Raw genomic sequence first — 13,419 nt, forward strand, 5'->3', positions numbered from 1 at the left:
CTGGCACCACACAGTAGGTTAGAGGGCCTTCACATTTCCTGAGGTGCTGGCCAGTGGTGGCACCTGCCTTTAATCCCAGCACTCTGATGGCCTCCATGCCTACACTGTGGCAGGCACATACACTGCTTCTCCCCAGATAAATAAAAAAAAATAAAGTTTACCAGTAATTACAAGTTGTCTTCTTTCTGGAAGGGGAGGGAAAAGAGCTCTGAGAGCTGCAGGGTCATAGCAGCTTTTTATCAACTCTGTCCCTAGAGAGACTGCAGGGGGCATGGCCTGATTTCTGGGAACTAGAGCAGGGAGCGGTCTCTGACCTAACATTCTTGTTAGTCTTGCATTCCCATACTCTGTCAGTCCAGTCCAGGAGAGAGGATGCTGTGTCCACAGGAAGGGAGAGAGAGTGACCCCCTCCCCCACACACCCGCACCTCTCGTGGTATCTGTTTCACAGTGATCATGATCATTAGCAAAGACTTCACCCTTTTTACCTGCAGCCCCCATCACACAGCCCCTGCTTAGTGCGTAAACACACGCCACCATCCAAACTTAAAAAACAGTGAGCTGGGCATATATAATATAATATTAAAAAGCACTGAACCGAGGGCTGGAGAGGTGGCTCAAAGGTTAAGAGCACTGGCTGCTCTTCCAGAGGTCCTGAGTTCAGTTCCCAGCCACCACATGGTGGCTCACAGCCATCTGTCATGAGATCTGGTGCCCTCTTCTGGCCTGCAGGGATACATGCAGGCAGAATGTTGTACACATAATAGATAAATCTTTAAAGAAAAAGTGAACCGAGAATCTATAATAAGAGAGGATGGTTGGGTCCCAAGGATGAACTTCCCAAGACATACACAGAAGGCTCTGCTCTGCTCCCCAGCTCTGGGGTTACCTGATCTGACTAAACCCTTTGACTTATTCGTGGCTGAGCAAGAGGGTTATGCGAAGGGGGTCCTAACTCAAAAACTTGGGCCCTGGAGACGACCGGTCGCCTACCTATCTAAGAGATTAGACCCCGTAGCGTCAGGATGGCCCCCATGTCTCCACATGATCGCCGCCACCACAGTTCTCATAAAGGACTCTCACAAATTGACTTTGGGGCAGCCTTTGACTATTTATGCCCCCCATGCTATGGAGGCGGTCATCAGGCAGCCACCGGGCCGCTGGCTCACCAATGCCAGGATGGCTCATTACCAGACTTTGTTGCTGGACAAGGACCGAATTCACTTCAGGGCTCCAGTGACCCTAAACCCCGCCTCGCTACTTCCCCTTCCCGGGGAAGCAGAGACTCATGACTGCTTGCAGGTCCTGGCTGAGGTCCATGGGACGAGAGCTGACCTCACGGATCAACCCCTTCCCAACCCCGACTACGTCTGGTTCACGGACGAAAGCAGCTTTGTACATCAAGGGGAGGGAGCCAAGACTGCGGGAACAGCCACGGCTCGGAAACGCTCGAGTGCGCACTGTGGGGGATGGAGCGGGGGCGGGGCAGAAGCGAGCCGACGAGGAGGAAGGAGCGGCGGGAGCCGCACGGCTGGAGGCCAGGAGCTGAGCGGAAAGCCGGTGCGGGAGTGCCAGTAGCCTCTGGTTTCTTCTGTGACTGGGTCCCACCTCTGTTAAAACAGGCTCTGAAGCTGGCGGAAGGTAAGAAACTTACTGTCTACATAGACAGCCGTTATGCCTTTGTCACGACATCATACATTGCCCAGGGCATCAGAGAGGCGACAACCCAGTCGCCCAGGGAAACCGGAGGGCAGACCGGGCCGCCCGGGAGGCTGCCCTGGCCATGGGAAACAGCAGTCACCTCCTTCAAGCAGCTGTAGTCTGATTAGCAGCCTACACAAACTCACTCATTTGAGCTCCAGGAAAACGCAAGACCTATTAGCCCGGGAAGAAAATACCCGCCACCTGTTGGAAATGAAATAAACACTAAAACAAGTGACTGAGCGATGTGACGCCTGCGCCCGCGTCAATGCAACCAGGCTAAAGCTACCCATGGGGACCCGAGCTCGGGGGTACCGGCCTGGGGTGCACTGGGAAATAGATTTCACAGACCTCCTGGTTTTTGTTGACACCTTCTCGGGATGGACTGAAGCCTACCCCACCAAGCACGAGACGACAAAGGTGGTCACCAAGAAACTTCTTGAAGAAATCTTCCCCCGTTACGGAATGCCACAGGTATTGGGGACAGACAACGGGCCTGCCTTTGTTTCTCAGGTAAGTCAGTCTGTGGCCACCTTGTTGGGGATTAATTGGAAATTGCATTGTGCTTACTGACCCCAAAGCTCAGGACAGGTAGAGCAAATGAATAGAACCATTGAGGAGACTCTAACTAAATTATCGCTTGCAGCTGGCACTAAAGACTGGGTCCTCTTGCTCCCCCTTGCCCTCTATCGTGTCCGGAATACACCGGGCCCCCATGGCCTCACCCCTTTTGAGATTTTACATGGAACCACTATTCCCTTTGTTCAGTTCTTTGACCAAGATATTTCTGACTATGCCAATTCCTCCTCTCTTCAAGCTCACCTGCAGGCACTCCAGCTGGTCCAGCAGGAAGTCTGGAAGCCCCTGGCCCAAGCCTACCGAGACCAGAGGAGACGCTCTATTGTCCCCCACTCCTATCACGTGGGAGACAGCGTTTGGGTCCGGTGCCACCAGGCTAAGAACCTTGAACCCCGCTGGAAGGGACCATACACGGTCCTGTTGACCACCCCTCCTGCTCTCAAGGTGGACGGGATTGCTGCTTGGATACATGCCTCACACGTAAAAGCTGCCTTCCCTGAGGAACCGGACTCAGGATGAAAGGCCCAACGCACTCAAAATCTTCTAAAGATAAGACTCTCCCGAGTTGTTTGATTGCCTTCTTATGCTTCATGCTTACCTTTCCCCTTATTGAGGGAAGTCCTCACCGAGTATTCAATATTACTTGGGTGATAACCAATCTGGGGACGGGATATACTGCAAACCTGAGTTCCCAACTTGGGGCTCTGACAGACACCTTCCCCACCCTATATTTTGATCTATGTGATCTGGTGGGGGAAGATTGGGACCCCTGATCATTATACTTTTGGTTCTGATGTTTGGGCCAATACATCTTAAACAGACTGACCCAGTTCATAAAAGAAAGGTTACAATCCCTGGTCTTAACCCAACAGTACCAGCAGCTAAAACAAAGGGATTTCGAGATAGCAGAAACCCTTGAATGAAAGATTCCATTCAGTTACAAGAGCAATGGGGGAATGAAAGACCCCGGCCCAGTCTACACAGGCAGGCAGCTGAGGCTTATGAAAAATTCTGTTTCCCCCACAGCTGAATAGTCATTGCTATCAGAAGGGAGCTCTGCCCAAGGATACAGGCTGCTGGGTATCTGCTGCGACCAGATGGCCAGCCCAGCAAGATTGGGCAAGCACAGAGACCTACTGTTCCTCAGATAGGGCCAAGGCCGAGACTTGAGTTCCAAGCAAAACCTCAATTGCCCTCGTTCTGAGCCCCAGCCTCATTTAAATTGCCCAATCAGGGTCCTGTAACTAGGCTTCTCGCTTCTGTACTGCGCTTTTTGCTATAAAAGAACCCCTGAGTCCCCAGCTCGGGGCTCTCAGTTCCCGAGACTGAGATGCCCCGGGTACCCGTGTATTATCAATAAAGCCTCTTGCTGTTGCATCCAAGCTCGTGGTCTCGGTGTTCCTTGGGTTCGGGTCTCCCTCCCGTGAAAGTCCCCCGCCTGGGGTCTTTCAACACGACCAGTGTGGGGGACATGGACCCTACCCCTCAGTGAAGGGTTGTCAACATTTCCCTACAAGGAAGCAGACAGGCTGGATATACTGCGTTGCGGTGGAGGAACAGTCTACTACGGGGACCCTAACAACCCCAGCACAGCGGCTGTGCTTTCATGAGAGCTGAGCACCAGATAATAGGAGTCAGCCTCTGTTGATGCAGCTTGGGTGAGCCATCTTCAGACCTTGACCCTCAACAGCCCTTATTCAGCACCCCAGGGCGGCCCCAGCACCTGCTGTCCCTGTTGGATTCTAGTGTACTGCTGGTTCTTACCACAGGTGGTTATACTCAGGAATGTTTTTGTTTTTTGTGGTGTTTTGTTTGTTTGCTTGCTTGCTTGCTTTTCGAGACAGGGTTTCTCTGTTTAGCTTTGGAGCCTGTCCTGGAACTCGCTCTGTAGACCAGGCTGGCCTTGGACTCAGAGATCCACCTGCCTCTGCCTCCCACGTGCTGGGATGAAAGGCGTGTGCCATGACACCTGGCTGGTGTGATGTTCTAACTCTCCTAATCCTTCAGAGCTGAATGCTCTTTCCTTTCAGGGCCCCTGTTATGCTACACATCACACCCATCTCTCTAGAACAAACACTTTGAATGTTTATTCTCCCCATTCAGGCCCTCGTCACCGCAGTCTGTGACAATGATGCCATAATTATCCTAATACAGTCCATTTGAAGGGTAATTTCATCCCAGTTTCCTTTCTGTACATCTGTATTTTATCTATAACATCAACAATATCAGGGACCATCGGGATAGGCCATTGGATAGACACTTGCCACAAAGTATGACAACTTAAATTCAACCTTCAGAACCCATATAAAGGTGAGAAGAGAAAAACTGATCCCACAAAGTTGTGTTCTGATCTCCGCAAGCATGAACACAAATAGCTGATTTTTTTAATTGTCAGGTGTGGTAGAGCACTAAGCATGCAGAGGCAGCAGGATCTCTTGGTTCTAAGCCAGCTGGGGCTATAGCAAGACCTTATCTTTTTTTTTTTTTTTTTTTTTTTTTTGGTTTTTCAAGACAGGGTTTCTCTGTGGCTTTGGAGGCTGTCCTGGAACTCGCTCTGTAGACCAGGCTGGCCTCGAACTCACAGAGATCCGCCTGCCTCTGCCTCCCGAGTGCTGGGATTAAAGGCGTGCGCCACCAACGCCCAGCGCAAGACCTTATCTTAAAACACACACACACACACACACACACACACACACACACACACACACGCACGCAGCCACCCACCACAAACAACCACCACAACATTATTATTTACTCTGGGTGAGAAAAGAAGACACACTTACAATCCAGACTCAGGAGCCCTCCGCTAGGGACAGTGTCCCTTAATTATAAGTCCCTGGTCACATGTGGCAGTTTAAGAGGACATGGTGGGAATACAACCTGCTATATCTACCCCATGGGTATGAAGCAGACAACAAAAACATAACTCCAGCCAGGCGGTGGTGGCATACTCCTTTAATCCCAGCACTCGGGAGGCAGAGGCAGGCGGATCTCTGTGAGTTGGAGACCAGTCTGGTCTACAAAAGCTAGTTCCAGGACAGCCTCCAAAGCCACAAAGAAACTTTGTCTCGAAAAATAAAACAAAACAAAAAGTAACTCCAAGCCAGATGTGGCCCCAACTACAATCACAGCACTAGGAAGGCTCTGGAAGGAAGACTGCCAGTTCAAGGCCAACCTGAAATACATAAAGACTCAAAAGAACAACCACAACAACAACCTGAGATACACATCCATATTCCAAAAAGCAACAACAAAGAAACCTCAGGACTATTGGATTTCATATTTTCTGAGTGAAAACACTCTAGAAAAGGTGACTACTAAAGGGTCCTATCTTAAAAAATAATTAGAACTCTGCAGGCCATTGATCTCGCACGCCTTTAATCCCAGCACTCGAGAGGCAGAGGCAGGAGGATGGATCTCTCTGAGTTCGAGGCCAGCCTGGTCTACAGAGCAAGTTCCAGGGCAGCCTCCAAAACAATACAGGGAAACCCTATCTCTAAAAACCAAAAATAAATAACTAGAACTCCAAAAGCTGCTATACAGCCATGCAGGCTGTACTACGGGCGTTTTGTATTTGCAGTCACGGTGAGGGAAAGTAATGGATTTAATCAAGCCAATGAAACAAACAAACACAAAAGAAACTAAAAACTGCTCCACAAAGAAAATAATCACGTGTACCTGTAACAAAAAAACAAAAAAACAAAAAAACAAAAAAAACTCATGCTTGCCCGGGCGGCGGTGGCGCACGCACTCGGGAGGCAGAGACAGGTGGATCTGAGTTTGAGGCCATCCTGGTGTAGAGAGTGAGTTCCAGGACAGGCAGAGCTACACAGAGAAACCCTGTCTCGAAAAACCAAAAACCAAAACAAACAACCCCCCCCCCCAGAACCGTGCTTGGTTAAACTGACCAGTGTAAAAACTACACGAGAGAAAAGACCAAAAACTGTTCAGGACCCAGGTTCGATCGCCAACACTCACACAGCGGTTCACAGAGCCTGCAACTCCTGTCCCAGAGGATCTGACGCCCCCTTCTGACCTCCGCAAGACGAGGCACTGACGTGAGAGCAGACATAAACGCAAGTAAAACACTCATACGATAAAAATGAAGATACGCAATTAAAAAGTAAGAAAGACCAAAAAATGTCTCCGCTGGGAAGAGAGCCTCCAACAAGCCGAAGGCGTCGGGGTTTTCCTCCTTTACCCCGGAGAAGCGGCCAGAAAGCTCTGCTCGGGTCGTCCGTCCCCGGCCAGAACCGTGCGTGTAGAAAGCCGAGATTGCCGGGAGCTGTAGTTCCATCGGACCGGAAAGGGACTAGTTCTCCGGAAGCTGCAGTTTACCGAGACCGAAAAAGGAACGGACCGCCGGAAGCCGTCGGTGGTGGAGGCCGGGGTCCTAGAGTGCTGTGCTCTCAGAAGCGGAGCGAGGTTCGCACGACATGGCGGGACTGGAGCTCCTGTCCGACCAGGGTTACCGGATAGACGGTCGGCGCGCCGGCGAGCTGCGCAAGATCCAAGCGCGTATGGGCGTGTTTGCGCAGGCCGACGGCTCGGCGTACATCGAGCAGGGCAACACCAAGGCGTTGGCGGTGGTCTACGGGCCTCACGAGGCGAGTAAGGGGCCGGGAGCGGGCTCCTCTCCGCAGTGGGCCCCCGTAGTCTCTGGAGGTGCCGCAGCCGGCCTGGCGAAGCTCCACTCTCTCAGCGCATTGGTCTGACTTCTTGGCGGGAAGAAGCTTCCAGGCCACTGCAGTGCTCTTGCTTGCCGATCTGCGCTTACTAAACCACATCGGTTTTGCTGAGCCTTCCGCCTCGCCTCTTTCTCGACTAGAAAAACCCCAAAGACGGGGACTCTCCATGAAACTGTCTCCCTTTATTGCTGTGTCTCGGTGCTGTGTCCGGGCCAGCAAAAGGTAACTAGGTATAGAGAGGCAATGGGTCAACTAAAGTTCAGTAGTTACCGAGAGGACCCAAGGCTTTGAGGGTCAGGGAAACTGAGATTTTCTTTTACACGTAACGGGGAGCCTCCGGTAGGTAAGTAAATTGTCAGTGTGTCGGTGACACGGGTCAGATGTTTGTAAGCGCAGGGGCCACAGTGGGAATGATTGGGGAGGAAATGAAGCTATGGAAGAACAGAGAGTTGCCTGCCAGAGGTGACTCGTGGTTTAGGCTGAAAACCCTCCAGCTAGGATTGGAAGCAAAGTAGCTGCTGCTTTCTGAGGCACTAGAGGGAGAGGAGGAGAAAGGATGAGCCATGAGGATCGAGTGTAACCCAGGAGGTAGGCCTGCCTCATGTGTTCATGTCTCCTCTAGATCCGCGGCTCCAGGTCTCGGGCCTTGCCTGACCGGGCCCTAGTGAACTGTCAGTATAGTTCTGCAACCTTCAGCACCGGTGAGCGCAAGCGACGGCCTCATGGGGACCGCAAGTCTTGTGAGATGGGGCTGCAACTACGCCAGACCTTTGAGGCAGCCATCCTCACACAGCTGCACCCACGTTCTCAGATCGACATCTACGTGCAGGTGAGCTCCCCGCAGCCTCGAACCCCTCCGCTGCCGCCGGGGCGGGCTCAGGGGTAAACGAGGTGGGCCTGACGCGCTGAGGGTTGAGATGCGAGCCTGCCGTCCCGATGCCCCGAACCCCTCCGCTGCCGCCGGGGCGGGCTCAGAGGTAAACGAGGTGGGCCTGACGCGCTGAGGGTTGAGATGCGAGCCTGCCGTCCCGATGCCCCTGCAGGTGCTGCAGGCAGACGGTGGAACCTATGCAGCCTGTGTGAACGCAGCCACGTTGGCCGTGATGGATGCGGGGATACCCATGCGGGACTTTGTGTGCGCGTGCTCGGCTGGCTTTGTGGACGGCACAGCCCTGGCGGACCTCAGCCACGTGGAGGAAGCAGCTGGGGGGCCCCAGCTGGCCCTGGCCCTGTTGCCGGCCTCAGGCCAGATCGCACTGCTTGAGATGGATTCCAGGCTGCATGAAGACCACCTGGAGCAGGTTCTGGAGGCTGCTGCCCAGGCAGCCCGAGATGTACACACTCTGCTGGATCGTGTGGTCCGGCAGCATGTGCAGGAGGCCACTGTCTTGCTGGGGGACTGAGTGCCAACCGCCCTTACCCAGAATAAAGGCCTGTTCCCCTGCTGTGCACACCTTATTATACAGCCCTGCAGAGCAGCTCAGAGCCCTGCAGAGCAGAGCATGGAGCATTGTCCCTCGTGCAGACAGCACCTGTGCTAGGAAGAGCAGCAGTGCCTCGGCTCTCACACTAAGGAATATGCCACGTTCTCGAAGCCCGCCTGGGACCTGAGCACAAGGCTGAGGGAGAACTCAACTGGCTATGGTTACCTATCATAGAGATGTCAGACCAGACCAGACTAATGCGGCAACTCTCAACATGAGAGTCACAACCCTGCATTCCAGACATTTACATTAAAATTCATAATAGCAAAGCTATGTTTGTGAAGTAGCGATGAAATAATTTTATGGTTGGAGGTCACCACATGAGCAAGTGTATCAAAGGGTTAAGCCCCAGGAAGGCTGAGAACCGCTGGCCCGATGCCTTCTTTGCTCAGGAATCTCCTTGGTCCTTTCCTGCCACCTGAACTCTAAAAGGACAACAAGCTCTCGTTGCCTCTTGGCCATCTATCCTTAGCTGTGACCCTGACCTCTGCACCCTTTTAGACAAACTGCCTTCTGCCCGCCACCTTGCCCACTATGCAGGTGCCTTGTGGTTGAACAAAAGCAATATGGCTTTCCGATGTGTACTCCGCTCACCTCGGTTTGGCCAGTGGTAGTATACCCTTGCGTCTGGCCTTGACCCTGGGCCCACCGCTGTATTACAGTTTTAGACATCCCTGATTCTGGGCCCACCACTGTATTACAGTTTTAGACATCCCTGATTCTGGGCCCACCGCTGTATTACGGTTTTAGACATCCCTGATTCTGGGCCCACCGCTGTATTACAGTTTTAGACATCCATAGGAATGATTCAATGCCCGATACTCAGGTTACCTGGGGCCCTTATGCCATAACACGATCATTCACATCTCAGTTCAGAAGGCATGTGAGTTAACCTTTCGTCGATAGTTCTCCACCCACCTGCCTAACACACCGTCTTCTCAAACTCCTGAGAACCTTCTGGCTGGCACTCGGCTGTGCTGTCTTCAGCTCTGCCAGGAGCCTGCCCTTCCGCGGTCCTCTCCCCTGCGACTCCACAGCCCCAGGCTCCAGCTCCGCCCACGGCCGTGATCACATCCTGTAGCTGTCCAGCCTATGCAGTTTAGGCATGCGCAAAACCTGGTTCCTAGTGATTTCTGCCCCTACCATGCGTATTGGCGTGACGGATCCTGGGACCGGAAGTAAAGGCTACACGGGGCGCCGGTTCTGACGGGAACCGAGCGCGCTCGGAGGTCGCGGTGGCGGCCTGAGCGGAGCTCCAGCCCCGGCCATGGGGCTCCTGTCGGACCCGGTGCGGCGGCGCGCGCTTGCCCGCTTCGTCTTGCGCCTCAACACTCCGCTCTGGTGAGGGCGGGACGGGGGCGGGACTCCCGGGAACCGGAGCGGCTGTGGGTCCGCTCGTGGCTGCGGCTCCGGCAGCTGGCCCCTTCTGCAGGCGTCTCTCAGGCTCTGGACTCTGGTCCCGATCCATCCCTGATACAGTGGCTCGGCATCTTCATGGCTTGGGCCATTCCGTCGACCCCCTGGGGTAGTGGTGGAAGCCACGAGCGGGCGTCCCAGGTCGAGCTAATTCCGGGACCCCTCTGTGCTCTCTCCCAGCGTGCTGAGCTACGTGGCTGGCATCGCCTGGTTTTTGGCGCTGGCTTTCCCGCCCCTAACCCAGCGCACTTACATGTCGGAGAACGCCATGGGCTCCACCATGGTGGAGGAGCAGTTTGTAGGCGGAGACCGCGCCCGGAGCTTTGCCCGGGACTTCGCTGCGCACCGTAGGAAGTCGGGGTGAGTGCCTAGCAGAGGGCTGGGGACATCAGGGGCGGCCAACACCATGGAGCACTGTTTCGAGAGGCTGTCTTCGTGTCTCCAGGGCTTTGCCAGTGGCCTGGCTGGAGCGGTCGATGCGATCCGTAGGACTGGAGGTCTACACGCAGAGCTTCTCCCGCAAACTGCCCTTCCCGGATGAGACCCATGAGCGCTATGTATGGGGGGGAAAGGGGTGTGCCCGGGAGAAAAGCGCTTTAGAAGGGTGGCCTGAACCGGGTGTCTTGTTGAAGTACCCTGGAACCAAGAAACTCAGTGGGAGGGGTGGTCTGAAAACCTCTGGTCGTGGGCATTGTGGTGCCAGGAAAGAAGGCAGGCGTCAGCCTGTCTTCGGTAGGGTCTGCTGAGGCTTTCCCACCAACACTTTGTGCAGATGGTGTCAGGTACCAATGTGTATGGCATCCTGCGGGCCCCACGTGCCGCCAGCACCGAGTCTCTGGTACTTACTGTACCCTGTGGTCCAGACTCTACAAATAGCCAGGCTGTGGGGCTGCTGTTGGCACTTGCTGCCCATTTCCGAGGTGAGGCTCTAGGGCTCTGGTCAGGGAGGGTGGTTTATTTGACCAGTGCCCCAGGCCCTGCTGACCCCGCCGTTGGCTTCCAGGGCAGATTTACTGGGCCAAAGATATAATCTTCCTGGTAACAGAGCATGATCTCGTGGGCACTGAGGCTTGGCTTGAAGCCTACCATGACATTAACGTTACAGGTAGGCGTTCCTCCTCCCTTGCTCGTGTGTCTCCGTGTCAACTGTCCTCACTAGTGCGCCCTCTGGTGCTCATTGCTTGCTCCTACAGGCGTACAGTCGTCTCCCCTGCAGGGAAGGGCTGGAGCCATTCAGGCAGCTGTGGCCCTGGAGCTGAGCAGTGATGTGGTCACCAGTCTTGATGTGACTGTAGAGGGACTCAATGGTCAGCTGCCCAACCTTGATCTGCTGAACCTCTTCCAGACGTTCTGCCAGAAAGGGGGGCTGTTATGCACACTCCAGGGCAAGGTGGGACCGCCTGCTTGGGAGCATGGGGCCTGTGATGAGGAGTGAACCTGATCCTGTCTCTGTGCCTCCAAAGCTGCAACCTCAGGACTGGACATCACTGGAAGGGCCGTTGCAGGGTCTGCAGACACTGCTGCTCATGGTTCTGCGGCAGGCCTCCGGCCGGCCCCACGGCCCCCACGGTCTGTTCCTGCGCTATCGAGTGGAAGCCCTAACCCTGCGTGGCATCAATAGCTTCCGCCAGTACAAGTATGATTTGGAGGCCGTGGGCAAGTAAGTGTCTGGATCCCTTTCACGTTCAAGGCGGTGTCTAGCTGGGCGAGCACGCGGGCCTGACCTGACTGCTCCTGACAGGGCTCTGGAGGGCATGTTCCGCAAGCTCAACCACCTCCTGGAGCGCCTGCACCAGTCCTTCTTCTTCTACCTGCTGCCCGCCCTCTCGCGCTTTGTCTCCATCGGACTCTACATGCCTGCCATGGGCTTCTTGCTCCTGGTCCTTGGACTTAAGATATCCTCCACCCCTGTTCTCACTACTCACCTGTGCCTCGAATGCCTTTAACTATGAGCTGGGCATAGCCCTTCATCCTGCTGTGGGGGTGGGGAAGTGAGCCCGCCATCTCCCATCTAGCGAATTCCGTCCAAGGTCTTGTTGGGGTCCTTGACTTGGTCCATGCCCTGGAGCTGTGGATGCAGTTACACGAGGCTGGAGTGAGCCCTGAGGACGCGGGGAAGGCTCCTGGCCCTGGGTCTCCACCCTTGGCAACACAGGTGATATTACACGCCATTGCTGTTAGAGAGGGTTTCTAGAGTCCCCAGCAGTGCTTTGTCACCACGTGACCTCAGCTGCGGGAGGGGGTCCTGTGAGTCTTTAGGGGCTTCCCGGATGCTTTCGGCTAAGTTGCCGTGTGCTCTCTGCAGGGTGTGGGCGTGGCCTCACTTATGGCACCCCTGCTGATCTCTCAAGCCATGGGCCTGGCCCTCTATGTGTTGCCGGTGCTGGGCCAGCGTGTAGCCGCTCAGCACTTTCCCGTGGCTGAAGCTGAAGCTGTCGTGTTGACACTGCTAGCGATTTATGCGGCTGGCCTAGCCCTTCCGCACAACACCCACCGGTGAGCAGCTGGGCTGGACAGGTGGCCCCCGGCATACTTAGACGGCTTCTGGGCTACCCTTGGACTTCTTACCTTGTAGAGTGGTCAGCTCACAGGTCCCAGACAGAGGCTGGATGGCGTTGAAGCTGGTGGCCCTCATCTACCTGGCACTGCAGCTGGGTTGCATTGCCCTCACTAATTTCTCCCTGGGCTTCCTGCTGGCCGCCACCATGATACCTGCTGCTGCACTCACCAAGCCCCACGGACCCCGGTATGTATGGCTGCTCGGCCTTTTCTCTGCCGGTACCTTTTCCCCTCGCCACAGCTAACCCTCATTCGCTCACTCTCTGGCGTTCACCGCGGTACATACTTGAATGTTGCCCTCCCGCCCAGGCCACTCTATGCAGCCCTGTTGGTGATAACAAGCCCAGCAGTCACACTCCTTGGTAGTCTGTTCCTGTGGCGGGAGCTGCAGGAAGTACCACTGTCCCTGGCGGAAGGTTGGCAGCTCTTCCTGACAGCACTGGCCCAGGGCGTGCTGGAACACCACACCTATGGCGCCCTCCTCTTCCCAATACTGGCCTTGGGTCTATACCCCTGCTGGCTGCTTTTCTGGAATGTTCTTTTCTGGAAGTAAGATCTCCGAGACAGGGATCCCCGAGCCTCTGTTCTACCTCCTCCTGGGAAATAAACAAGATCTCTGTTTCTGTTGTGTTGTTTTGGATCTGGGCCCACTGTCTACTAGGAGCCCCTAGCAACTGGCTAGGCATTCCTACTCACCTCTCTGGTGGAGTCCCTGGTGCTTCTATCCTGACGGCTGAAGTGGGAGGCTGGCCCCATCAACGTGTAGAGAGCTTCAGGTGGACTCTGAAGGGGCAAGTACAAAGCCATCCCCAACTGCACACACAGTCCTGCAGGGTGGCTAACCAGGCCCAGGCATTCCCATGCAGCACTCTTCGTGCTATGCTAGAAACAGTTCTGGGGCAGGATATAATTTGCAGCCAGGTTTTTGAGAGGCTGGCAGGAGCTGCAGGAGCTGAGGCACCCAGAGACCAGACAACACCATCCTTAGCCTGC

The 13,419-nt window shown here is 54.7% G+C and overlaps 3 protein-coding genes across 3 annotated transcripts in view; 2 read left to right on the forward strand and 1 right to left on the reverse strand.

The window, feature by feature from the left end:
* Nucleotides 1-9,490, reverse strand: part of Oplah (5-oxoprolinase, ATP-hydrolysing) — a 34,987-nt gene extending 25,497 nt beyond the window's left edge. Inside the window, exon 1 of the mRNA XM_040736468.1 lies at nucleotides 9,370-9,490. The gene's annotated coding sequence lies outside the window, so the exon portion shown is untranslated. The remainder of the gene's footprint in view (nucleotides 1-9,369) is intronic.
* On the forward strand, nucleotides 6,468-8,724 carry Exosc4 (exosome component 4). Its single transcript, XM_005085987.4, has 3 exons — nucleotides 6,468-6,886; nucleotides 7,590-7,796; nucleotides 8,011-8,724. The coding sequence occupies exons 1-3, from the start codon at nucleotides 6,716-6,718 to the stop codon at nucleotides 8,368-8,370; spliced, it is 738 nt and encodes a 245-aa protein (XP_005086044.1). The 5' UTR covers nucleotides 6,468-6,715; the 3' UTR covers nucleotides 8,371-8,724.
* Nucleotides 9,491-9,614: 124 nt separating the features above from the next.
* On the forward strand, nucleotides 9,615-13,047 carry Gpaa1 (glycosylphosphatidylinositol anchor attachment 1). Its single transcript, XM_005085988.4, has 12 exons — nucleotides 9,615-9,792; nucleotides 10,048-10,227; nucleotides 10,313-10,424; nucleotides 10,640-10,787; nucleotides 10,871-10,972; nucleotides 11,061-11,257; nucleotides 11,331-11,527; nucleotides 11,609-11,762; nucleotides 11,927-12,022; nucleotides 12,173-12,363; nucleotides 12,443-12,613; nucleotides 12,736-13,047. Exons 1-12 carry the CDS (start codon nucleotides 9,719-9,721, stop codon nucleotides 12,977-12,979), a joined length of 1,866 nt encoding a protein of 621 aa, XP_005086045.1. The 5' UTR covers nucleotides 9,615-9,718; the 3' UTR covers nucleotides 12,980-13,047.
* The last annotated feature ends 372 nt before the right edge of the window (nucleotides 13,048-13,419 follow it).

The sequence above is a fragment of the Mesocricetus auratus genome, unplaced genomic scaffold, assembly GCF_017639785.1.
Source record: "Mesocricetus auratus isolate SY011 unplaced genomic scaffold, BCM_Maur_2.0 Super-Scaffold_100055, whole genome shotgun sequence".
Taxonomy (NCBI): domain Eukaryota; kingdom Metazoa; phylum Chordata; class Mammalia; order Rodentia; family Cricetidae; genus Mesocricetus; species Mesocricetus auratus.